Genomic DNA, 27709 nt, shown 5'->3' on the forward strand with positions numbered 1-27709 from the left:
AGACAGGAGGGAGGTGCACCCCTCAGGGTAGCCTGGTTCTGAAGAGCTGGTAAGATAGTCCTGGAGCTGATGGGGGTGTTGAAGCCCAGGTGGATGTTTCATAGCACACAGAAGCATCCTCTTCCCCCACCACTGGGGCAGAGCAAGGGGAGCTGCGAGAAGACAGGGAAATGAGGGCTTGCAGGCAAGACCTGTGTTCAGAGGAAAACCTCTCTGGTTGGGGAAGACTTTCTTAGTCAAACCGCGGAGCAAACAGAGGGACAACACAATCCAGCTTCTGGTGCTAAGAGAAGCAAAGACTCACTGACACAGGCTTTTAAAAGCTGAGCTTTCGTGGCTGGGCACGCACCATGCAGGACAGGATTTGTACGTGCCTTTGCGGATAAGCGTAACATCCCAGAACACAGACACACCCAGCGTGAACACATATTTCACTTCTGGTACCGAAATGCTGCAGGGCCCTTGGAATAGGCAGCTACTTACATCCAGAAGAGATACACAAGTTAAAAATACCAAAATTCTTCATTTCCTGTGCTCCATCCATAGTCACTGAACTGGCAGGGAAGCTGAGAGGCTTCGAAGGTGGCCATTGGCCTGCATTTATAGCCGATGCCAAGGGGGAAATCCAAGGGAAGAAGACACACTTAACTGTCCTCTGTTTTAACCCACCTAAACTGGGTACAAAGTTCTGGTTTTGACCAAATACTCACTGCAGCCTTCTGGCTGCAACTGGACAAGCCGGTATCTAGGAGAGTTATCCAAGAGCACAAGATTACAATCTCTGTAATCCACTTTTGCCTTATCATAAGGCTGCAGAGTGCCAGCTGGTTTAAGTGCTAGTCATAGTGTCACAGCACGGTGATCCCCAGGATTCGAATTCAGCATCTTTTTAAGAAATTGACTTCAAAGCCTACAACTTCAAAAATTTAAGCCTGTAAAACAGGAAAATGCATTTATGCAAACCCCGTTCTAACAGTGTAAGTACTATCCCTTCTCCTCCCCTCACTGTTAAGAGCTGAGTGCCTCCGTAATCCACTCAGTTTAGCTCAGCCCCCTTCTTTCCTCAGATAGCATCTCACCTCCAAGCAGCATATTCGTGTTTGCATCATCACGTGCGCGGGGACTAGTAGGAGACAGGAAAGCAAAGCAAGGTAGAGAAATGTGGTGCCCGTCCTCCGGTTCCAGCTGCGCAAGGCTGCCATCTGCAGCATGCACTGACACTGGTTTTGAACAGAAACCACTGTATTTTTTTTTAATAAATAAAAAAAGTTTATTAAATCATTTAGACTTGAAAGAAGTCACAATAATTAATGCACTCCACAATTATAGCAAGTGCATTCTGTACACCACCAACCCAAATGGATTGATTCTGTATTTTATAAATAAAAAATAAGATATTTACAATGAGAAATAAAAGCATGGCATTAGGCAGTTAAATTAGCAGATTACACAAATGCCTACCAGTTGATTCTTTAAAAAGTACAAATCTACAAGATTACATACGACACGTATAACGTCATTAGGTTTAAATTTTCAGAATCACAACATTTTTGTACATAATTTTTACTATGGCTCTTCCAACCACTGCCTATAAAACCCCCTTTTTAATGGCAAAATGCTCCTTTTCCTTCTCTACAGATTCATCTGTATAAAATGCATTCCCTAAGATCTACTATAGTGCAGAAGTATGGAATGATTTCCTACAATGACTGGCTATGGAGAGTGACCATATGTACAACTGTGGTACTTTTTTGCTTCAAAAATAGTGCAGATTCCCCGTTCACTCACGAGGGACAAAAATGGAGTCATAGTTCATTTCAAAATCATCTTCATTTCACCAAAGAGCAAGTGATCTGGATAGATACTCACTAGGCTTGGAGACTGTAATTTGCTCTATAAAAATACAGTATTTTAATTCTATTTACATGTTACAGATCTCTCACTTACCCAGCAAGCTGACATTTACAAGCTTCAAAAAAAACCCCAACAACCCCCCCCCCCAAAAAAGATAATGGAGCACAACATTGGTAAGCACAGTAGCTGGACCCATCCGCCTAGGAGAGTTAAGGTAAGAAAAATGGAATGTGAAAAGTGTGGTTACTGGCTTTCGCTGCACAGTTATACATTTCGTTATACATTAAACATGGCAAAAAAAGTTTAAGTAAACTATTTCCAAGATAGACATTCTGCATCATAGGATCCTTCTGCTGAACAATCCCTGTAAAACCTGCCGAGTGGAAGAAGTGATCCTGAGGAGAATTATTTGCTTGGTTGTCTTGAATGCTTATTTCCTGATAAACTCATTGTCCGTGACCTCTGCCTAAGCACTGGTTTTGGTGGGAGTTCCAAGTCTTCAAATACAGGATTTTCTATGATTGCTGCAGCCTCTGGCCTTTCAGTGGGACTTGGAGAGAGCATGTCTTTCACCATAGTGTACTAGAAGAAAACATGACATGTGCTACATGAACCAAATCATAAATTCTTTCTTATTTAATGTTCTTGACTTCAATGTGGCTGTATTAACAAGTGGAAAATGTCCCCAGTTGCTTTCTGATTAATTTGGGTATTAAGGCTTTGGCACAGTAGTTAGAAGTGCATTAAACATTTGGAGACCTATCGCTGTGCATGCGTTAAACTGTCTGTACTGTCAAGGCCTACAATCAATTTGGCAAATCAAATCTGACCCGAGATTCAATAGAGTTATAAAACCTTTAAGTTATTTGCAATCAAAAGGATTTTAAAACATATTAAGTATAATTTATAGGTAATTTTTAGCTTTGTGTTTAAGCCACCATGTTTTAAGCCATGCAGTAATTTTTCACAGGGGATTAGAGGTTTCCTTTAAGTATACAGGTAGTTCGAATATTTGTCTCAAATTTCATCAGAATTACAGCGTCTTGCTCCAGCTGAGCACAGCACAGCACATTCCTCTGGGCAGCCTGCAACTGTAAAGCAAGAAAGCCCAGTCTCATTTAGCTGCGGGTCTGAAGCTACCATGAAAACCTAAAAGCATCTCAGCTTTTTATGGGAGAGGTTTTGTACATCACCTCCTCTTCATCTGTGACCGTATCACTTTAAAGATCTGACTAATAAGAACACAGCACCATTTGCTCGTATGGCTTCCCACTTCAGAGATCCAGTTCCTGGAGCGAGATCCCATACAGCCACGGTGCTACCTACAGTCTCCCCTTTACCTGTCCAGAATCACAGAATGGCAAGGGTTGGAAGGACTCTGCACTTGCTCTTTGTGAAGGATTTGTTGCAAGAAATCATGTCAGGATGCATGTGAAGCAAGTGATAAAGGGAACTGTACAGTTACTGGAGGTAAACTGTGTCACAAAAATATCAGCATCCATGTTACTGTAATGTTATAGCTTTGAAACATAGTAAAAAGTACATGGATAGAAAAAAGTGTCTTAACACGAAAGCTAATTTTTTTTTCCATTTTTACTAGCAAAGCAATTGGAAAGCAAAGAAAAAAGCTACAATGATTAAAGAAAAAGCTACAATTATAGTATCAGATACACTTACCTCTTGTGCATATTTCTGAGTGAACAACTGTGGAAACTTCAAATTTCTAACATCACTTAAGGTCTGCAAAAATATTAAGAAAAAAATGTAACTTTTCCAAAATACCGTTCTTCAGTAGTATTATTCTATTCTTCTTCAAAAATATGCAAACTATGCAAGGAAATCAGCCTTTAGTGGTTAAAAATCACAACATACTTAAATGGGCAAGGTGCTGCCTCCCCAGGTACACAGCCTGCAATAGGAATCGGGTGACAATAACTCTGATCTCTGCATTTTTAAATCAGACAGATATACAAACTTGTATTTTCTCATTTTGGCCCAAAGTCAACAAATCTGTGGACCACCATAATGCCCAAGATGACTTACACCAATATTAAGACACATGAAATGACTGGCTCTGTCTCACCAATGTAAGCACTACTCTTTATTTAACCTTTCTGGACTAACGAGCAGATTCATCAGCAGTTTCAAAAGCAGCTCATGTTGCCTATTTCTGTGTCCCTACAAGGTAGCTGGTCTCCTTCATTGTTTCTTCCGTAACAAGCGCATTGGCTCCATCTCGTGACAGTAATTTTCCCATGTTCAGCCACACAATTATTTGCAGCAGGCTACCTTATGAATTTAAGATCTGTAATTGCCAGCAATCCATGACCCACTTTAGCACGTTTTTAGCACAGAAGGGCAATATTTAGCACTTAGTTCTTTTAGGAAGGATCTCCTTTTACAAAAGTTTGAGCACAAAATGTAAGAATTCTAAAGATAAGTAAAATTAAATTCATTATTACTCCACTGAACGTATAAAGTAACCAGTGATGGGCAATAGTCAAACTCCTGTTCAAGGGAACTGAGTTTTATAACAATAAAATGCTTCAAAAAAATTGTTCTCCTTCTCTATCAATTCACTCTGCATTTAATGATCTGTTTTCAAACATCTAATCTGGAAATAAATTACACTGCTACAGGCAAACTGCTAACAGCTTGAGACAGAGGCAGGTCTCATGCTCTTCCTCTGGGAATTTTTCCAGCCCTTTGTCACAGATTCCTAGAGTTTGCTGGGCTACCTGGTCAGGCAGAGCATGTTTTGCTTCACCAAGCAGCTCTAATGCTTGGCTGATGCCAATACAAACTTCAGTGTAACAACTCTGAAACAACTACTAAAGTAGCTAAAGTCCAGAACTTGACAATAAAGGCGAAGGGGTTTCTTTCTGATTTTATCAAAAAGAATGGAATGACAGTGAAAATCATGGGAAGTTAGGGCACTCTTTTTACCCTCTTATGAAGTAAAACATCAGAGTTAGATGCCATTTAGGACTCACTCTGATTACTTGCTTTGCTTCTATGCTCAGGACAGAAACTGAAAGGCAAAGCTTGCAGTCACTGCTGCAGGAATCTTGGGAATCCAGGATAGCTCTTTATCGGGTACGTGTCTCAGTAAAACTGAAACAGCGCAAGGGGTTCAAGTTGAGCACTGTCATTCCTCCTCTAGATAGCACTCTTTTGTACCACGAAAAGCCAGAGCATTTTAAGCAAGAGAATACAACACCAGCATAGGCAAAACGTTTGGTCAGGCTGCATTCATAGTATGGTTCAAGCTGCTTCTTACATCTCTGCTAAAACCAGCCCATCTTCACGTGAGAATTTAAGCACTCCAAGCACATATATATGATAACTACAGGTTATAAGGTCTCTTTCTTTCCTGTACAGGTCACTGGTCACCATATGCAAGAGGAACTTTCTGACTGTATGTAGCCCCTATTCTCTATGAACTTGTTCCTAAGCAAGATGGGTCTCACGTGCATTTTAACAGCAAGGAAGAGTTATTATACACCATCAAACCTCCCAAATTCACAGCTGATGCAATGAAAGTCATCAATTACTGGGAAGACTGTGCTTGAAGCTGAGTGAGACTCACAACTAAGGCTTACTATAGGAAAAGGAACCACAATTTTTCACTAAGTGCTTTGGGTGGAAAAGCACTGCAGATGCAAATGAGGGAAGAAATGATAAAAATGCACAGCATGGTTCCAATTCTTGAATGAAAAACAAGCTGGTAGGCTTAAAGTCACAAGCTATATTTGTTGCTTGAGTTCTTGGATATCCTAGTTCAATAGTTTCTCTTACTTGGCGTGACAACAGAGGAGTTTTGGAAAGAAATTAAGGCCTCAATTCAGCTGCACACATTAGGAAGACTGCAATTTATTTTCAGTGATTCAGGGGGTCTGTACAAGGCTGATAAAGAAGTTGTGCTCCTAATTGCAAGGCTTTTTCAAAACTAAGAACCTCTTGCAAGTGTTTCACCAAGGAAATAGCTATTTTAAACAAATGATCAAACTGAGGATAATCCAATACCATACATACCCTGACCCTCTCCATCTGTGTGCTGAAAGGGTAAAGTAGCTCAAAGAGAATCAGTCCCAAAGAAAAGATATCCACTTTGTGTGAATAGGTGTTCCCACAGATCTGAAAATTCAAAATTAGGTTAATCAAGCTACTCACTGTATGTAGTCATGCACAATGTAAACAACCCCCTTTCAAGTCAGCCTATGGAAGGGATTAGCCCTGGGCAGAGCTGAAAACCACAGGACAGGCACATTGGCAAATGTCAAAGAGCATGGGTGAGCAAGGTCCTGATCATCAGCTCCTCTTTGCAGACCCAACTGTAATGCAAAATGTTTCAGCTTACTTAAACCTCACGCACAATAGTGTCCTTGATCAATTAACTTGAATATTATAGTTATCTTTCGATTACATTAAAAGCAAGATAAATTGATGCATCTAAGTCCCAATCACTAGCCACTTTCTTTCTATAATAAATATTTATCTATTAAAATATTAATTTTGTAATTCAATTTAGCTTAAAACTTTATTTTGATGAGAAAGAATTTAAGTAACTTGATTGCAACAATTTACTAGAAAAGCGTGCCTGATCTTTGAGCTCCCGGGAATTCAGGTGCCTCCCAGGCACTACCAGATACAGCTGTAGAGCAGAGCACAAACCTGTTCTGGGCTCATGTAGAGTTTGGTCCCTACTTGTCCTGTGTGCCTGGCATAAGCTGGCATTGGGGTAAGTACCGATTCCTCCTCCTCATCTTGGTCCATGGCAGTTACCAATCCAAAATCCCCAACCTTTACTATGTCATCCATTGTGAAAAATATATTGGAAGGCTAAGAAAACAAACAGGTGAAAAGAAAAAAAAAAGATGTGTAAGTAATAAACATAATAAACAAGTCTCCACGTTTCAGTAGATATAACACTTTGTTCTAATTCAGATAAACCATGTTGTCAAGGCCAAAAATGCTCACTAAACATCAGGTTAGCAGAACCAGCTAGGAATCTTAGCTATTTAGGAAAAAGGAATTACTCCTGTGTGAAACTCAGACTGCTCATTTCTTGTCTTCTAGTAGAGGTTTACTAACACTACATAGGTCTGCTGAGTAACATGCACCAAAGCCAACAGCTGTGGGGAACAGCACAAATAACTTATCCAACTCTCCATCACATGGCAAATTCACACCAGATGCTGGAGTTCTGACCCTTATGTCTTTTTTATTCTAATCTAAGTGCTAAACTTGTTTCGCATGTTATTAACCAGCACATAGCACATCATCTTAGTGTTAAATTATAGATACACTGGAAGCCTAGGAACAAGGTCTGCTTTTCACTTGGTACTGTGCAGTTTAACTGTGGGAATAGCTGCATAGATAATAGAATTAAAATTTTATTTTCTATAGAAGCTTAAGGACTTAGCAATTCACAGGAGCAGCAACAGTGATGATCTGGCTAAACTCTCCTTTAGCTTGTTTGCCAGGTACCACTTATCTCGTGGCTTGAGCTACTGATAAGGAGACTGGAACTGAGATGCCCCCTTGCTAACGGTACATCTCTCAGGTGGTTTCAAGAGCAACTTGCATTGTGACTGATAGCACGTGCCAAATGAATTATTATATTTTTGAAACATGACTGCTCCACCTCAGTTGCAATTACAGACACACAGTTTTGGGGGAAGAACAACTGATCCTGCAATGGGGAAGAAGCAGCATTATGTGCAAGGAAAGGGCTGAGGCGTGGTAGAGGGGCAGGTGGTGCTGGGCAAGCTCCTCTCAGAGCTCCTGGACCTTCAAGGCTGGGAGAACATGATCCGTGCTTTGTTGACGTAAACCCTGGAACAGGAGGAGGGACAGATACAGAGCAATATTTTTGTACAAGATTAAAAGGACTACAAAGCTGACCGGTTTCAAAGTCCAGCCGACTTCCTCAGTTAAAGACAAACCCACTCTTGTGCAAGAGAGAAACAAGACAGAAAAAAGCTTCTTGGGTTGTTTTTTTTTTTTTTTAAGCAACGGACAGCTCCGAGATAAGCGCTACAGAAATAGTTAGCTATAACTTCTTAGTTCCACAGTGCCCACATCCTGCCTCTAAAACTGCCTTCTGAGCCAGGTCTTATCTCCTGCTGTATTTTCCTGTAATGAATGTCATGCCCTGCAGAGTCACAGCTCATTTAGTGCACAAAAGCTACTACCCTGTAAACCCATAGCATCTCCAGGCTCTTTCTGAAGCATTTATACAGCACTCACCCTCTGGCTGCACAGCCACGTTGTCAAAAAACTTTATATCAGAATTTCAACGTTCAAGGCACAAACATCTCTGTTAGGGATTTGTATCCCATTGCCTTAATCTCTGCGGCCCTCCTCTTCCAACCCACACACAAGAAGTCAACAAGATCTGCCTTGCTTCATGGAACAAAACTCTTTTTAACAGAAAGTTTTATTTCTTGTACTTTTCTGGCTGAAAACAGATTGTCTCTGAATGGGCTGGCATATCGTTTTTACAATTTAAGGAGAATGGACTATCTGCTACCTCAAACTGCCAGTAAAAATAAAGATATCAGGCCACATTTGGAAAGAGGAAGTCTAAGACAGATGCACACAATTTTGATTTCAATCAGAAGAATACAAACACCCTCTAGTTTAGTTATCTTGCCACCCGCACAAAGAAATTTCTCTCCAGATTCTTCAATCGGAAGAATTCCCATTTTTTCACAGATATGAATAAGCTACTCAGGCATCTGGAAGACTACTGTTTAATTCAATTAATGCTGCAAAATGCATCTAAGACTGTTCTTGCAGTTCTGTGAAACTCAGAATTTCTTTTGAGCTGTCAAGCATGACCGACAGCTTATGCTGGGGATAACAGTAATTCACTTGACAGACAGACTTCTGTTAATGTACTTCATTTGCTTCAAAAGATTTCGAACTGTGACCTGTTCGTTGCCTACCTAAATTCCTGTCATCTTGTCATTACGGTATCTCTGATTAGTAGGAGCCCAATCAATGCATCTCAATGCGCACTGTTAATTTAAATATTTTAAACATCTTGAATCTTTCAATATGCATGCATACAAATTTATTTTCACACAGGTCAATGAGTTTTTCTGGGTGCCAATGTGAGCAAGAACTGGCCTGTGCTATCAGCCAGCTCTGTCTCTAGCGAAGACAAAAGAGCTTTGCAGGTTATTTGCTTATTAGTGCTGGCACGAACTTAGGGTTGCATGACCAATCTCCTGGACAAATTACAAAGTTAGGTGAGGTCTGTCCCAAGGAGCTTCTGAAAACTATAGAAAAAAATTAAATACACTGGCTGTTGTTTTGACCAAATGAACAGCCAATGGACAAATAAACTTCCAGGATCCAAGAATGACCTCTACGCATGCATGGGAAGTTGTTCATTCAGGGAGAGCTTTTCCAAGTTGTTTATACCAAGTACACAAAATAAAACCTTTTCTTCAAACTGCTGCCAACATTGAACTTTTAAGATGTTCCAACAAAATGCTACGCAACCGCCGATTAATACAGCTTTTAGTTCTACATAAGCTTTACTGAACAGTGATGTCCATAAATACTGCAGAGAGTTACAACTGACAATATTGTTGAGAAAGATTATTAATTAACATGTCTAGCAACATATTAGTAAAGGGATTTAATTACTTTTCTGGCCAGTTTCTCAAGCACTAAAGATTTTTCAGATAACTGGTTCAAGGTAATTGCTTAATGCTGATGGGGAAATAAAATACTTGGATGGGTTCATCAGTTTTTCTAACTTCAACATATCCTTTCAGTGTTACTGAATTTGAATCCCCTTTTATACTGCCACATCCGAGATGGCTTTTTTTTTTTTGTTCCTACTGATACCAAATGATTACCATCTGAGCAGCTACAACAATGGTTATAATCATTTCAGTACTTACTCCACTGAGGTAGGTATTAATGCCTCCTCAAATAAGCAGAGAAACAGGAACAGCCTCTCCACCACTTGGCAAAAGCAATCCACTTCTCAGAAGACTAACTTCAGCTGGGCTTGTTAATTAAATTTTGGTGTTTGATAACACATACCAACACTTCCAGTGCTAAAAGTTCCACCCAGATTAGGTAGTGAAGTAGGATCAGAAGCAAAATGAAAAAAGGTACAAAAAGCGACTCCTGACTTCAGTTACATTAAATGCCAGAGGTAAAAACCACCCTTCCCAGTCGTTACTGTCTGGATGTTATCAGACATTAAAAGATTATGAATCCTTCAGGAAGCTGCGTTATGGTAGTCAGCATTGGCTCAGAATTCAACTCCAGGACAGCAATACTTAGTTTTTACTTTCTCTAACCAGGAGTAACATTGCGGCTCCTAGGCAGTATCGCAATAGAAAGGAGAAGGAAAATACCAGAACTAGAATCAGAGAATCATTTAGCTTTAAGATCATCGAGTCCAATCATAAACCTAACATTGTCAGTTATCTGCTTCACTTGAAATGGTAGAAGAGGATCCAAAAGAGCTTTCTTTGCCACATGGCTCAGCAATGAACAACCCTGTATAAAGAACCTGCATTAAAAATGCCATAAAACAAATGCAGCTGATCTGTGCCAGGTACAAGAAGTCTTGCTGTAAGAAGAGACTTTAATTGCAATAACAAATGATTAATGTTTATTTCCTGGAGCACTGCACGTCCAGATTATTGTACAGACGTTAACTCAGCTTTTGCAACACCCATGCAACTATTTGTTGGATTTGTCTCCAATGCCATATTACTCCCACACACAAAAAAATTTTACCTGTACCCACACCCTCACGATCCATCAATTTAAAGCAGAACTTGACACTGAGCTAAACAGCCTGGCATTGCTGTATTAGGAGCAGTCAAATCTGGAGTTGCTGATGCTTAAGTTCGTAACACAGTGGAGAGACAGCTACCCCGTGATGCCATTTGAGCCAGTCCATGCGTTTCAGGAATTTCACAGCACCAGAGACTTTTGTATGATACTTCAGGAACAGCTACGCCAAGTTATGATAGCTCCAAAGATAATCTCACAACACTAAACCAGAAAATATTTGCCTATAGGACACAGCCAGTGAGATAACCAGTTACAACCAGAATTTGAGAAGTTCAGGCATTTGGTGATGATCATGCCAATAAGTAAAAAAAACAAAACACCAAGGCATTTCCTACAGTAAACTGAATTTGAATCCCCTTTTACTGCCACATCCGAGATGGCTTTTTTTTTTTTGTTCCTACTGATACCAAATGATTACCATCTGAGCAGCTACAACAATGGTTATAATCATTTCAGTACTTACTCCACTGAGGTAGGTATTAATGCCTCCTCAAATAAGCAGAGAAACAGGAACAGCCTCTCCACCACTTGGCAAAAGCAATCCACTTCTCAGAAGACTAACTTCAGCTGGGCTTGTTAATTAAATTTTGGTGTTTGATAACACATACCAACACTTCCAGTGCTAAAAGTTCCACCCAGATTAGGTAGTGAAGTAGGATCAGAAGCAAAATGAAAAAAGGTACAAAAAGCGACTCCTGACTTCAGTTACATTAAATGCCAGAGGTAAAAACCACCCTTCCCAGTCGTTACTGTCTGGATGTTATCAGACATTAAAAGATTATGAATCCTTCAGGAAGCTGCGTTATGGTAGTCAGCATTGGCTCAGAATTCAACTCCAGGACAGCAATACTTAGTTTTTACTTTCTCTAACCAGGAGTAACATTGCGGCTCCTAGGCAGTATCGCAATAGAAAGGAGAAGGAAAATACCAGAACTAGAATCAGAGAATCATTTAGCTTTAAGATCATCGAGTCCAATCATAAACCTAACATTGTCAGTTATCTGCTTCACTTGAAATGGTAGAAGAGGATCCAAAAGAGCTTTCTTTGCCACATGGCTCAGCAATGAACAACCCTGTATAAAGAACCTGCATTAAAAATGCCATAAAACAAATGCAGCTGATCTGTGCCAGGTACAAGAAGTCTTGCTGTAAGAAGAGACTTTAATTGCAATAACAAATGATTAATGTTTATTTCCTGGAGCACTGCACGTCCAGATTATTGTACAGACGTTAACTCAGCTTTTGCAACACCCATGCAACTATTTGTTGGATTTGTCTCCAATGCCATATTACTCCCACACACAAAAAAATTTTACCTGTACCCACACCCTCACGATCCATCAATTTAAAGCAGAACTTGACACTGAGCTAAACAGCCTGGCATTGCTGTATTAGGAGCAGTCAAATCTGGAGTTGCTGATGCTTAAGTTCGTAACACAGTGGAGAGACAGCTACCCCGTGATGCCATTTGAGCCAGTCCATGCGTTTCAGGAATTTCACAGCACCAGAGACTTTTGTATGATACTTCAGGAACAGCTACGCCAAGTTATGATAGCTCCAAAGATAATCTCACAACACTAAACCAGAAAATATTTGCCTATAGGACACAGCCAGTGAGATAACCAGTTACAACCAGAATTTGAGAAGTTCAGGCATTTGGTGATGATCATGCCAATAAGTAAAAAAAACAAAACACCAAGGCATTTCCTACAGTAACCTATGAATACAAACCTTGAGATCCCTGTGCATCAATCCTTTGCTATGCAGAAAGTCAACCGCTTCAGCAATCTGCAGAAATATCTGCAGACACTCTGTCCTTTCCCTCTCCTCTATCATGCATCTTCTGCTCATCCAGTCTTTAAGGTTCTCCTTCCGGCAGAGCTGCATCTGGATGTAAAGATACACTTTTGGAGAAGTGGGCTTGACTTTTTCTGTAATATTTTTGGAAAGGTCCAGGCTTAAACTTGTTGGCCTTGGTGGAGAAACAGAGAGGGGACTTCCTGAAGCAGATTTCTTGATATCGGATTCCTTTGTACTTTTTGCTTTATCCTCAGAAAGACTTTCATCACGTGAAACATCAATTTTATCTTCCTTACTAGAAGCATTTCCACAACCAGAATCCTCAAACACAATAGAAGAGGAGGTCCCTTCCCTCAGGTGTACAACAGGAACAGCTGAAGAACACATTTCCAAGGAGTGACCCAGCTCGTTATTGTTGATAGTACTGTCTTCTACATCACAGCCTGTAAGGACACTGTCCTGAAGGTTCAATAGTGGATCTTCTAACTGGTCTAAGTCCCTGTTGTCCGTGGCAGAAAATTCCAGAGGAGAAAACAGGCTTCTGGATGAATCTGACTGACCACAGGGTATTCCCACGGACCCAACCCTCTCTGATGAAGTGGCAATAATTTCAATGTGCTCCTTTGTAGAAAACGGCTCTGTTCTGATCTTAAATGATGGGACATCCATCGGACTGGGAGAACTGAGTGGCCAGTCAGTGCTAGAAAAACAAAAATCGAGAAATCAGTGCTACTGAACTTCATTCTGTTAGAAATGCATTTTCAAAACAGGTTTTAACAACTGCTACCTCTGAGAACTGTGTCATACCATAATGGTAAATAAATACCCAAGTGTGGGAATCACTAATAACCAGGATTTAGCATCTGTTTTTCTTAGCGAGGATAACGTTTTCTCATTGAGACAAGAGTGTTGATAAAGGAAAATTTAGCAAGCTCTACTGCCTGGATCCCCAGTGTGCAATCAGAGTCGTCTTCAGCTTGAAAAAATTCAATCCTTTAGAACACGCATTGCAATGACTATTTCAAGTGCCTTGGAAGAATTACAGCTGTGAAATGTTAATGTGTTGCCTGAAATATAAAGGTCCCTATATTCTAAAAATTGTTAGGCATGTTAAGATGTTATTATGAGACCACTAAATAGTCTTGTATTAGGCCCCATTCATTAAATGCTAACATACACCCACTTTTTCCTTTCTCTTAACATCGTCTAACTCCTTTATCTACATTTTCCATTTTTAACCTACTTCTACCAAGCTTCATAAATCACCACTGATTATCCCTCACAGACTTATGCTGAAATAAATTCATCGAACCACTGGAGTACTGAATCAGATCCATCTAAACCAAAACAACACAAAGAGGAGGGAAGCAGTGGAAAGGAACGAAGCGGACAGAGATGCCAAAGTTTAAAATCAAATCACAATTGCAATGCTCGAACCTTCCAACCACCCAAAGATTCAATTACAGAACTTAAATTAATAACTACAAGATGTTTCATAAGCTGAAAGAGCCACCTTAACACAACAGAGGACCCAAAAAAATCAAGAGACGCTATGCACAAGTCTGATATGTTTGTACCTTGTTCAAATGAAAAGTTGACAGGCTAAGTTAATAACCATTTCTTTCCTATAGTCTCTCCATCTTCCTGGATCATCTACCAGTTCTCCAGTTCTGTTGGTGTATAACCTCAAATTAAACTTAAAAAAACCCCACAAGTTACCTTTCGTCTTTTAACCACTGCTCATCCATCTTTTCCTGCCATCTCTCAGGTGGAGCTTCCAGCCATGCGTTGAAATACCGAACGATACCTGGATGCTCAAGTTTAGCTAATGCCTTGACTTCCCGCATCACCTTTTCACGAGCCAGCTCCCTAGGATTTGGGATGAGGAGAACAAAAACAGAGACACGGTCACATAAAGCAACAACATAGCACGGAAATTTCTGCAAAGAATTTAACCAAAGATAGCCCAGTATAAACCAGGCCAGTAGTATTGGTCTTCAAAAGATAGATATGTCTTAAATCCCCCAGAGTAACTCCTTTAGGTTAGAAGTGTGGAGGAGCAGTATGTGCTCATAACAGCTACGCATTTAGTCATCCTTTTTCAAATAACTACAGGCAGCAAAACTGAGAAGAAAAAGTTCATCTTGCTCTCAACTGTTTACAAGGATAGAAAAAAGACCACTAAACAGCAATATTCTACAGGGATGTAGAAGACACTGACACAAAAGAAGACAGACAGCAATACCTTAGTATTTCTTTTTTAACTGGCATAATATAAGGAGACTGCATAAAGACTCTCTCCGTTCTATGGACAGGAAAGCAGGTAGCCTGCTATCTTATTGAAGCAAATAATCTCTCTTCATAAGACCATAACCAGATCAAATTAAGTCAGATGGTTGTATTTAATGGGTTTGAATACACTTGGAAAAGAAGAATTCAGGCTACCTTAAATTTCTGAACAAAACCTTTAATCTTAAAGAGTCACGCTTATTTAACACATTAAAAAAATAGTAATTCTAGATTTCATAGCTTTACCCCCTCCCTCTACTGGCCTGCCTGTTGCTGTTCTAACTTGAGATTTCCAGAAGCAGTGTCTCCCATCTCCCACTAAAAGGAAGTGCTGCAAGCTCTGTGTACGGTAATTCAGCAGCATGGCTTGACCACCTATGACTGAAAGAAAAGGTAGGGGTTGTGGGACCAGAAAATGAAACAAATGGACAAATGGAGTCAGAAAAGCTGGTGAGGGAAGAGAGAAAATAAAAAGAAGGTGGAGTAGGAAAGGTAAGGAGAGGAAGGAGAGAAGCAAATTAACAGCACTACAAATAACTGGTCCTGTTATCAAAGGCTCTATTCATCATGGAAATCAAAGGAGTTCCCCTGTAGCCGCAGTATCCTCACAAGGGTCCTGCTATGCAAGTATTTTAGCCAAGCAGGTCACCATTCTGCTGTGATTACATATGCCAAACTCTCGATGCCAAAACTAAGTCAGCCCCCCCATTAAAAAGTATGCCATTCATCCTAATGTAGTATGTGGGAAATCAGTTCGGGAACAGATGGTTCAGTGTAGGATGGGATCCCACCATTCATTCATTACCTCTTCCATAGCTCAACAAATTCATTCATTACCTGTTAGGTAAACGGATCCTTTTGATAGCATAGTTGCAGTCGTCCACTTTATTTCTGGCTTCAAAAACTACTCCAAAACCTCCACGACCCAGACACTGAATCGGTTCAAAATCTGTCAGATATCTAGCAGGAGAGGGGTGTGAGGAAGGGACAGAAAGCGAAGGGCATGGAGGGAGGATAGAGGAGAATGCATTAGTAGCTATAAAAATAAAGTAATTTATGACTAAGAATGAAATATTTCTGTACAGGCAAAACATGCTGAATGACTTGAAGCATTTCTTGTCTATTTTTTCCTTCTCACCCACTGAGGCAATCAGATGGTTACCTATTTATGAAATGGACAGTTGCTGGTTATGCATTTATTTCAGTGTCTATCACAACCCAGCAAGATCCATTATGCATGCACATGACAAACTGAAGCAGCTCTTCAGAATATCAGGTTGTGTGCTTACTGGATCATGGGCCATGACTGTGCAGCTTAAGTATCTATACCTAAAGTAGGTGGTGACAGCTAAGTATTTTCTAAATTATTATTTGCCTTTAACCCCACCCCAAACAACTGTTTCTGCAACTAGTCCTTCTAAGCATCCCTTCCGAAACATCACTGTTCTTAAATCTCACTACCTTTCTTGTTCTTCCTCATTTTAAAGACTCCACTTCTTATTTTCAGTGAGGTACAATGTACAGGAAATGGTCACATTTTCTCCAGGATGTCACGACATGCCCCTATATCCCCTTCTGTCTTAACCTATGCCTTCATAACAGCAACAAAGGCTTATCCCAAATATAGTCTGCTTATTCTGCAGAGTATACAAAACATCATCTGTTTCCACCTGCAATTGCCCTTCTCTGCTTTAATCCATAAATAGAGAATCAGAGGGAGTAAACACTGATTAAGACCTTTGAGAATCAATCTTCCATTTCACATATCAACAGGAAATACGAGAGCAGCATTCCTGATCACAGGTATTTCTGTAGACTCTCTGGGATTGGAAGACTGCAGTTATGATTAGTCTAAGCATCGGTAATGGCGGGACAGGGCTCTTTGTGTCAGTTGCCGATTGAGGTTCAACAAAGCCAAGTGCAAGGTCCTGCACCTGGCTCGGGGTAACCCCCAGTATCAGTACAGGCTGGGGGAAGAAAGGATCGAGAGCAGCCCTGCCAAGAGGGACTTGGAGGTGCTGGTGGATGAAAAGCTGGACATGAGCCAGCAATGTGCGCTGGCAGCCCAGAAGGCCAACCGTACTCGCATCAGGAGAAGCGTGGCCAGCAGGTCGAGGGAGGGGATTCTGCCCCTCTACTCTGCTCTGGTGAGGCCTCACCTAGAGTACTGCGTCCAGCTCTGGAGCCCTCAACACAAGAAGGACATGGAAGTGTTGGAGCGGGTCCAGAGGAGGGCCACAAAAATGATCCGAGGGCTGGAGCACCTCTCCTATGAGGACAGGATGAGGGAGTTGGGCTTGTTCAGCTTGGAGAAGAGAAGGCTGCAGGGAGACCTGATTACAGACTTTCAATAAAGGGGGCCTATAGGAAAGATGGGGACAATCTTTTCAGTAGGGCCAGCAGTGACAGGACAAGGGGTAATGGTTTTAAACTAAACCAGGGTAGGTTTAGACTGGATATAAGGAAGAAATTCTTTACAATGAGGGTGGTGAAACCCTGGAACAGGTTGCCCAGAGAGGTGGTGGAGGCCCCATCCCTGGAAGCATTCAAGGCCAGGGTGGGGGGGGCTCTGAGCAACCTGATCTGGTTAGTGGTGTCCCTGCTCACTGCAGGGGGGTTGGACTAGATGACCTCTGGGGGTCCCTTCCAACCCAAAACATTCTATGATTCTATGATCCTGCGAAGTCACAGGACTAGGACACATAAGAACAAGTAAACACCTACTCTTTTCTCCAGATAGTGTTAGTTGTCACACTGACTAGAAACCCAGTACATGTTGTGTTGAACTGAGCTCACCTTGACACGTATCCAGAGTTCTTGACGTCATTCCAGCTGGTGTCTTTAACTTCCCCACAAGTGGGCTCATATTTACTATCAGTCTGACACTGTGTTTCAGATTCCTTCCGCAGCTAACAAGAACAAAAAAACACAAATAAAAAAAATTCAACTCCTTGAGACCAGTCTGTAGCCCTAGATACAGCATTAAATAATTTCAGTGTAAATATCAGATAGGCTGAAGCAGTCCAATCTGCTTGCTGAGGCAGTTAAGCATAGCAGCTGACAGCATTCACAGACAGATTAAACAATAAATTTAGGCTTTTGATTTTGTTATCTCATTAGTTATTAACTTATGAATGCTACTTATTGCAGACTCAAAACCGAGAGAAAAGGCTAGAATAATACCTTCTGTATTTAGGATTCAGAAAGAAAAAATACTTACTCTGCTGTAAGGATGGGGATGGAAAAGTTTGCGTACAATAAAAGTTGTGGCCACAATGCAAAATATAATGGTGCCAACAATTTCTTTCCACCAGTGAAGCAGCAGAACAGGATCTTTTTTGCGAATGTTCTTGTAATTCGTGTCATCAAAAAATCTAACAGTGATCTGGGTGCTACGTTTATTTCTCTCTCTCTTGTAGTAGGGTAAGTAATAACCATTATCTGTGTATAAAACGTACAAATAGGGAATACATTTACATGTAGGTAACTACAAAACAATTTTGTCTTTTCATTAATAGATTTCCTCAACACACAGAATATTTTTGTTTGCATGCCCTATGATTTTAAATGGAGCAAAAGCAAATTCAGTTTGAGGTTGTGGGCTCCATGGCGACTAGGTCTCCAAACCAAGCTTGCCACCTCAGAAGGCCTGACCACTGACAGCTTTAAACCAGAGTATCTTCCACATGGAAAACTTTATACTGCCAGGCTGAGTCTCTAGCACAGTTAGCAAATTCTGAAAAAAAGTAATTCACAGGCTTTTTCCACTCAGCTTTACTATAGTGGCAATGGCAGAACACAATACCTCCGCAGTATCAATTTCTGGCACTCTAAAGTGCTTTGTGTAGCACTAATTGTACACACACCACAATCTGGAAACCCTAGTTAGGGCAATAACTTTCTGGTTCATGGTTAAAAAAAAACAAACCAAAAGATATTTAAGATGAAACAACTGGGCAATTATTGAATTTCACAAATAATAAATGGATAAACCTGGCTATTTGAAACCCTTCAAGATTTAGGACTTCCACCTACCATACGGATACTGCAGAACTGAAAGGGCTCCGTTACTGTACTCTTCATGAGAATACTTGTCATTGCTCAAACACTTATCGAACTCATCAGACCCCACCAACACTGGAGTCCTGGACGGAGAATCTAAGCATAGAAAAGACAATTTTCTGAGCTGAAATGTTTTAAAAATTCTCTTCTTGTATGAATTTCATGAGGACTCCAATTGCATAATCTTAGAAAATGTCTGTTGGACCAGACCATGAGAACCGAAAGTAAAATACCCTTCTTAATGTTCCTTGCATTAAGGTAACTGTTAGTTAACACCTCTCCCCACCTGCCAAAATACTAGTTTTGGACAAGTTAATTTGCTCATGTTCACATCAGTGCAAAAAACTTTCTCTTTTTGCAGAAAAATTTGATTTAGAAGACCAACATTTCATTATTGAAAAAGACCCTGTAAAAACCCACAGTAAAATAAAGCAGACATTGAACATTTAATTAGAAAAAAATAAACAATAAAGCACAGTTCCTGAACTGGTTTACACCTGGAAATATTAGACGAGTTTGATACATATTGGAAATGAGAAATATGTCCTGTCTTCTCAGAGCTAGGGCAGTAAATGAAACTCGGAATTGTTACTTACGGATTAAAGGTTTCCATTTGATTTTGGGAAGAGGAATAATTGCGTTATCGTTCCTGGATTCCAGAGCCTTTGGGTTGGTTGGGAATTTCTCAGAAATTCTCACTGATGACTGAAGATAAAGCTGGCCCCTGTACATACCTGAGTAATAAATCGTAGAGCTTATTAGTCTTAAGATTTAGTTCTCTTCAGCCCCAGCATAAAATTGTCCAGTTAAAATACATGGTTAACAACATTTTTGAAAATATTTCTTTATGTTCTGAGAATCTGAGATACTGACTCTCATTACGAGGCTGGATGAATTCAAGTAATATGTTCCCTTTATACTAGCAAAGCAAGCGATCAGGACATCTCAATTTCACTGCTGGCTACCTGAGGCTGCAGAGAAGTGCCAGCAATTTTTAAGAGCTATAAAGCAGCTTGGACTTTGCATAGGTAAGACTTCTTTCAAACTTCCTACCCTTGTTAATGCTGGGACAGATTACTCCTCAACAGCCATTACCAGGAAGGCTGGAACAATCTGGCTTCTTCCTAGCATTATTCCTTATCTGTGTAACCACTAACAGGAAAGCTACAAGGTGTAAACACTGATAGAAAAAGTTTAAGGCAAACAAAGTCTTAGGAAACCCAAGTACATTTTCCTCCCCAAGACAGACAAGACAGCTGAGAGGAAGAAGGACCTGGGGCCACTCTATTTCAAAATGTCACAAACCACATCAAATGAATTCTGACAGCTGGATGAAAACTTAGTCACATAAAATCTTAACTGAAATTTCTTCATGGTACATTACTGTAATCAGTGTAGAGGAAAAAATGAATGTGACAAATTAGCAGGCTGGAGAGAGATACTGCTTACCGAGCAATAAGACTGCCTTCTTAGCTATAACCCTATCTTTAAAAGTTTCAAGACTTTCAACCATCTCTGGTGAACATTTCAGAATCGAAATGGAAAATATTTATAGTTTTGAAATGTTTTTGGGTTGAAAAGGGAAAAAAAAAAACCCAACACCAATCTTTTAACGATTACTGTTTAGGCTGAACAGTCATAGATATTAATTCTGCCCTAGCCGAAGGTATACTGTACCTTCTGTAATTGCCAGAATTTCTAACACGGGTACACAGAACTCTGCCTTTGAATGACAACAGCAAAGATGGTCAGAGCAGACTAGGAAGAGATGAGAACATGTCTCTACCTTTTGAAAGTCTTTAAATCAAGCCAAGGTCCCTTTCTGGGATATAGATGTTACCGAAGCCTCGATTTTTTATAAAGCAATGTGGGTTAAACTCAACAGCCTTCATTGTGCTGGATACATTACAGCTCCTCTCAACTGTAATCTACCAGTATAGAAAGATCTGCTTTACTACAACCTCAGAGGAAAGAATAACATTTACTACAGAAAATGCTGCAGTCAGTGTCTCACCCAAATAGACACTGGATTCTGTGGCCCCTCTGGCAGCTTCCACAAGATCTTCTTCATCCTCCAATACTTCGTTGTTCGCAGTGTAACTTGTGTCATCAAACAGACTGATTGGAATTACTTTGCCATCCTTAACCAGCCATGCGGAAGCAATGGGAGTGCAAAACTGAAGAAGAGAAAGGCAACCGGTAAATTAATGTTGTATTAACTAAATAGAACAATAATGCTAAACAATGTGCTTAAACTCCTTGTTTTAGTTTTTGTAACTGATGTAGCAGCTCAAAGTCAGAACTTCAGTTAAAAAAATAAAAAGCAGATGTGTGCTCCTCTACAAAGACAGCACCTGAAACCCAAGATGAAAGGCATCATCTATGATGCTGCAGAACTTCTGCTTTTGTAACATTTCATAGTTTGTCTTTTCCCCTACCTGGTATTCCCATTCCAGCTGTCCTCCTCGTTTGTTAAAAGCCATCACCTTCCAGTCAGCTACTGAGACCTTTATCACTGTATCTTTCATCATAGCTTCCTGCTCATCCACATCCGAAATAATTTTTGTCTCTTCTTTATTCATATTTGATTTAAAATTGCTCTCTATATATCCCGCTCTAGTTTCAATATCTGGGACATAGCGCAGCTCAAAGTGACCAACGCTGAAATTCCACCTTGAAGAAAAAAGAGAATAACTTTGTAGAAACAACTTATATATTCCAAGGAAGTCCCAAATCCTCTGTCCAGAAGATTCTTCAACTGAATTACCTATATTTGGCCCGTATTTCACACTTAACTTCCAGATTGTCAGATGAACACAACTAGACCAGAAGGGGGAGCGCTAATCCAGAAAACAAACCAAACAAGCTGAGAAATCTTGTCCAACATGATGGGGGAGTTAAGAAAAGAAGCTGGTAGTAGGATCAATGGCATTAAAGGTTAAGTATATGGAGAGGGCAACTAAAATCACCAAGGAGCACCACTGGGTCTGTTTAGCAGGAAAACGTTATGTAGCTGAAGAAAGCAACAAGTATAAAGCATTTATGAAGCACCATTCTACACAAGACTTATTTCTCTTCGTTGATAAAGTGGATGTAATTTGAAATGTAAGGTTTTTCAAAATGAGGGAGGGGCAATGTTTTTTTTATCCCACACACCACCTCACACAGGATCTCTTTGACGGGTACTTCATAAAACCAGGACCGCTCATGTCCCATAGGTTAACACTGAAAAAAGACAACTGCATAAGGAACACAGACCTGTCTTGCACAGCCAAAAGCTTGTTAATTTTTGCAATCCAACAAGGTAGGGCAGAAACTGAAAGTTATTTTCAGAAAGGGAAAGAATAATTCTATTCTTTTTTCCACAATATAACCCATGCTATAGAGAAGATACAAATGGGGAAGGATGGCAAGTTTGTGTCTTCAACAGCAAGAAGCGGGAAAATATTTCTTGAATAGTATGTTTGGGCACCTGAAGTTTCTTAGGACCAGTCTGGCAACCACCAGGAGCCCAAACTGTCTCTCCTTAAAGGAGACTTCTTACCCTTTTGGTAGAAAAAGGAGGCTTCCACCCTTATGGTAAAAGTTTGGCATATTTTATATATTCATTTGATTTAAATGGAAGTTTTTGTTTCTCTGGATTAAAACCCCAGATCTATCCTGTAAACTCCATAGCAGCCATACCGTGTCCCCAGGAAAGCACCTGATTCTGACTACAAAGACAGGAGGATTCTGGTGCACAAGATGTCATAATACGTTTTTGAAATATGTGTACAAAGGAAAAAGCATGTTTTCATGACAGACCTATCCCTGCCAATGTCAGTCTCCAAGAACCACAGAAGCCAAGATTTTTCTTTTCAGACATCTGATCTGCTAATCTACTGGAGTTCTAATTAGGTTCTCTGATACACTATAGATGCATAACCTGTCAAATCCTGCTGCAAACAGAAGAGGGAGCAGGGGAACAGGGAATGACTAGTTCTCTGCTAAGTTGTTAGGCAGTTATTGTGTATCTGTGAATGGCTACCAGCCTTTTAAACCTGTATTTTATGAAGTGGTGTTTGGGTTGGTTTTTTTTTTAGTAGAATACATGTCTGTATTTTTATCGAAATCTTGATGTATTAAAAATTCGATGTGACAGCATTAGGAAACTCAGACTGAACCAGTTTTCCAGAGCTTGTAAGGAACCGACTACCTCATTATGAAATGAACAAAGTAGATTTAAGAATGGGACTTTTAAAAAATAAGACTGAAGGCATTTTACAACACTAGCTTAAAATGAAAGCTAAAGACATCAAGTATAAAAAAATAAAAGCTGTGACAGTTATCACCAGTAGGTAAAGAACTTAGAAGTGAATCAGTAGGTCATAAGAAGACTTTTAAACTGTTTCCTTTTACACAAAAATCAACAGTTGGAACAAACATTAGTGACATTTGGCTTGCACAGCAGAGCAGTGACAAACTCTTTTGAGGTAGGCAAGGACAAGGAAAGTAATTTTTATTTGATTTAGAGGGAATAAATGTGTGCAGATCTCTTTTCTGTCCAATTATCTATAAAATGGAAGTTGAAGACATTTTTCAAAAGCACTGAAGAGCAAAGGGGTTTGTCGCGATTTAACCCGGCTGGCAACTCAGCACCACGCAGCTGCTTGCTCACTCCCCTCCTCCCTCTGTGGGATGGGGGAGAGAATCGGAGAAAAGAAAAAAAAGTAAGACCCGTGGGTTGAGATAGAGACAGTTTAATAAGAGAGAAGAATAACAATAGTGATAATAATAATGGTAAGAGAATATACAGAATATATGAAACGAGTGATGCACAATGCAATTGCTCACCACCTGCTGACCGATGCCCAGCCCGTCCCGAGCAGCGATCACTCCCCCCGAGCTGTGATCGTTCAGCCTGAGCTGCGATCACTCTGCCCGCGACCGACCAAACAACTGACCCCCCCGAGCATGACATTCTATGGTATGGAATAGCTCTTTGGTCAGTTTGGGTTAGCTGTCCTAGCTGTGCTCCCTCCCAGCTCGTTATGCACCTGGCCGAGCAGGAGAAGCTCAAAAAGTCCTTGAGTAGTCTGAGCACTACTTGGCAACAGCTGAAAACATCAGTGTGTTATCAACATTCTTGTAGTACTAAATCCAAAACACAGCACTATGCTAGCTACTGTGAAGAAAACTAACTCTATCCCAGCCGAAACCAGGACAGGGTTCCATCCGAGCCAACAGTGTGGTGCATGCCTTTGGTTAATCTAAACTCCCTTGTGCAATTCCTAGTCTAACGAAGAGTAAAAAGAAGGTCAAATCCTTAAAACATTATGTATTAAGAACTTATCTCTATCGGATTGTTTCTGAACAACTCTTACACTTACTTTTCATTGCCACTGCGTGGTCCAACAGCACGGACTGTTTTCTGGGTTCGGTGTAATAGGAGCGTCTCTTCCTGTTCCGTTTCATCGTCATCCCACCGACGACAGCCCATAGCCGAGCAGATGTACTTCACCTAAGGGACAAGGCAAGAGACTCGCACATGCTTCGAAGTTGTGAAGAACTTCAAGACAAACAAGTGTAATCAACAGCCATATTCAAAGCTAACAATCCTGACAACACATTTTCTGGCTCACAAGCGATTTGGGGTTCTGTGATTTTTAGATGGTCGACTTGAGGGATGTTGAAAAGCCTGGTTTAAGAGATAAGGGCTTTTCAGAAGAGAATTATCAAAAGATTCTAAGAAGTCTACAGTTTGGGCTATTTTGACTACATTTTGCATGTATTTCTACTTCTAACAGAAAGAAATCTTAGCGCTCTCTTTTCCCACTACTTCTGTGGACATTGAAAGAACATTCCTACAAGACCCACAGCATATTTCTGCTTTTGTACTATATTTGTCTCAGCATAACTCTATTAGCTTCAAACAAAGTACTATTGATTTATATAAAATAGCACAGAGCCTTCCCCCTTTGCCTTGTCAGGTATTAAAGGGGAAAAAAGACCTTATTTAACCTTCAGTCACACAGACTTTGCAACAGTCCCAATCTCAAATAGAATTTGGATTATATGGGCAATTGTGTTTTGAAAAGGGAGTTGAACACGCTTTCAGAAGTCTGAATCAACATCATACTGCCAAAGACAACAGACTGCCCAAACTCTTAACGAGGAAGAGTCAGGCACTATTTCCTGTATGAGGTACCTTTGCTGCTGTGAGCATAAGCCAGGAATCAAAGCAAAAACCGAAATTTCCACTTCCTGAACACTGGGGGAGGAGCAGTCTGTTGATGCACAGTGCCCTCTGCTATCAATGAGGAAATCAAAGTGATTTCATGAACTCTTGTCTTGGGTCTATGCTCTTTATCACTTGTGATCACTCTACATGTCACAGAAGTGTTCTATGCTAAAATGCATGGTCAAAATGAAAAAACTGATTTTGTGGAAAACAAACATTGGAAGTTTAAAATTTTTAAACTGAATCCATTTTTTAACTTGTTTTAAAATGCACCCACGTTTCTGATTTATGAAATGTCTGTTCTTCACTACACAAAGTATCTACAAGCATTTTAATGACATCTGACATAAAGGAGGCAGAGAGGGATGTAAATTCTAGGACTCCAAATAATGCAATTAATTGCTGTGCTTTTTCCAGCTTTTTTTCCTTCTGTGTTTTTTCAAAATATACAACTTCTAACCAACGTATTTCAGAAGAAAAATACCTTCTGAACCAGTCAGATAGCAAGTACTTTTCAACTGAACTTTTGCATATGACTTCAAAGTGCAAGGAGAACTTCTAAGAGATAGTAAACTAACTGACTACAAGTCTTAAGCTTTTGCATATATTTAACATTTTTCTTGTTTTCAACCATCTACCCCTCATTAGGTGTGAAAAATCTGGAACTAGTTGTGAAAAAAGTGTGTCACTTAAAGCCTTCTTGGTATGCAGTAAGCTGAACAGCAAAGTCTACTTCAAGCAGAGCTATACAATAAAGCTGAACTTCTCTCCCAGCTCGGTAGAAAGGGGTCATCCCTCTTCCCCCCCTGCCCCCCCCCCCCCCCCAGTGGTCACAAAATGCCTGTCCCTTCCCTTGTACTGGCTCTGGCAATCCCCGAGCCCTTGCTGAACTGGCTACAGCTAACCCAGCACAAAACTAATCCAATAAAAAGTGAACAGTTTTCTGTTGGGTTAGCAAATTGAATCAGCTTAGCAAGTGTTAAAGCCAGCACAGGGGATGCTGCAGGAGCTGACAGGCAGGAGGAGACTGCAGTCAGGGGCTCAGACAGCCACACCACCTCACTGCACCAGCTGTTAGCCTGACTCCAGCCCGCTGCATTAGTTGCTTGGGAAGCTCAGATTCTGCTCTTTTGTGCCGTGCAGTTGTATACTTCAGCTGTACTGCAGTTTGAATCTCAAGAACAACCCATTTGCAAGACAGCGCTCCAAACACAGATGCACAAGGCAACTTTTCAGGCTCTTACCTTCCCTGAGTATGAGCTCAGCCCGTAGGTCGTCAAGGACTTTCCCCCAACTAATACAACGTCCTCGCCGAATTTGTAGGATGACTCGAGAAGAGATTCAACTGTGAAAGGTACTGCTTCCATGCTCTCTCGATCCCGGTCCCACTGGAAAAGGTCCCCATCCAAGGAAGGGATTATCATCTTATTTCCAAATACCTAGAACAGTTGAACTGAAGGTTAGCCACCCTTTAACCACAATTTTATCTAAACACACCGATCACAAATGGGAACACAAATGCTGTATAAGCAAGTACAGTGTATCATATTCCAGTGTCCTATTGTATGGTTTTGTATTCTGGAGTCTTATCTTTCAAAGTTATACTGAAGACAAAAAACTTTCAAGCATTCAAATCAAATCCATTATTTCATTATTCTTAGTTAAAATCCAGTTCAGTGTGTGACACTTCTTCCACTTTAAGCAGAACATTTTAAAGCTCAACCAGTTGACATGTTAGTATTCACCCAAACTGCAGAAAATACGATATGGGGAGAAGCATTCTTGAAGAGACAGTCACTGGCTAAAGTGCAAGTTTTGCAGATTATTTGTGAAGGCTGTATGTGAACTCTTATACAGTTAATGACTACTCCCAGAATATCTATCCTCCTGTAAAGCAAGAGAGAGCAATTATCATGGATATCAGAGCTCACATTTCACCTTTGCCTTTCCAGACACTTAAATCTAACTTCTCCTCCCCAGAATTTCTTATGTTTAAGTATACCATTCCTTTAAAACTTGCCTGGCTTTTTCTTAAACACGCAACAAGTAAAAAAGAAAAAAAAAAGTCTTCACCAGGATACAGCATTTCATCCATTACACTGATATTTTCAAGGAGATCCTAGTTCGGAAGTATGAGTCATTGTCAATGAGTACTAAGGGACTTATTAAGAAACTCATTATCAGCATGATAGACCATAACTAATACTGTGGAGCCACAGTGGCTGTGCCCATCAAGAACAGTGAGAAGCTGTAATCCACATAATCTTAGCTTTTGAGGATATGGATTAAATGGAAGATTTTAATGCTTTTTCAGAACCTCTGTCCATTTGGGCAGTATCCTACAACATAATTACATTAAATTCAGATACTTTACACATTAGGATTTAAGGACTACTTCTGGTACATGTGTATTAGTCACTTCAAACAAAATATGCCTGCTCAGAGTCCAAGGCACAGATGTGTACTACAAAGCCATACAAAAGATCCAGAAGGTTTCTGGTCATTATTTCTGGAACCACTGTGATGATCTGAAACCACATCTTCTGCATGATTAAAATTCTCTCTAACATGAGACTTGTTATTCCTCTAACTGGGTCACAGAGGAGCAAACAGCATTAAGCAAAGTTGGGATTCACCTAAACAAGGAGG

At 40.3% G+C, this 27709-nt stretch overlaps 1 protein-coding gene across 1 annotated transcript in view; it reads right to left on the reverse strand.

The window, feature by feature from the left end:
* Positions 1-1454: 1454 nt before the first annotated feature.
* The window catches only part of EIF2AK3 (eukaryotic translation initiation factor 2 alpha kinase 3), a 39114-nt gene continuing 12859 nt past the window's right edge, over positions 1455-27709 (reverse strand). The window contains exons 2-16 of the mRNA XM_035895108.1: positions 26305-26499; positions 24210-24340; positions 21279-21513; positions 20855-21017; positions 19437-19574; positions 18814-18936; positions 17999-18219; positions 17575-17687; positions 15616-15738; positions 14209-14358; positions 12421-13189; positions 6529-6696; positions 5890-5991; positions 3532-3594; positions 1455-2436 (exon numbers count right to left, since the gene is read on the reverse strand). Of these exons, the coding sequence (XP_035751001.1) occupies positions 2260-2436; positions 3532-3594; positions 5890-5991; positions 6529-6696; positions 12421-13189; positions 14209-14358; positions 15616-15738; positions 17575-17687; positions 17999-18219; positions 18814-18936; positions 19437-19574; positions 20855-21017; positions 21279-21513; positions 24210-24340; positions 26305-26484 (2856 nt within the window). The 5' untranslated portion in view covers positions 26485-26499 and the 3' untranslated portion in view covers positions 1455-2259. The remainder of the gene's footprint in view (positions 2437-3531; positions 3595-5889; positions 5992-6528; positions 6697-12420; positions 13190-14208; positions 14359-15615; positions 15739-17574; positions 17688-17998; positions 18220-18813; positions 18937-19436; positions 19575-20854; positions 21018-21278; positions 21514-24209; positions 24341-26304; positions 26500-27709) is intronic.

This window comes from Egretta garzetta, unplaced genomic scaffold (assembly GCF_000687185.1).
Source record: "Egretta garzetta isolate BGI_Z169 unplaced genomic scaffold, ASM68718v1 scaffold115, whole genome shotgun sequence".
Taxonomy (NCBI): Eukaryota; Metazoa; Chordata; class Aves; order Pelecaniformes; family Ardeidae; genus Egretta; species Egretta garzetta.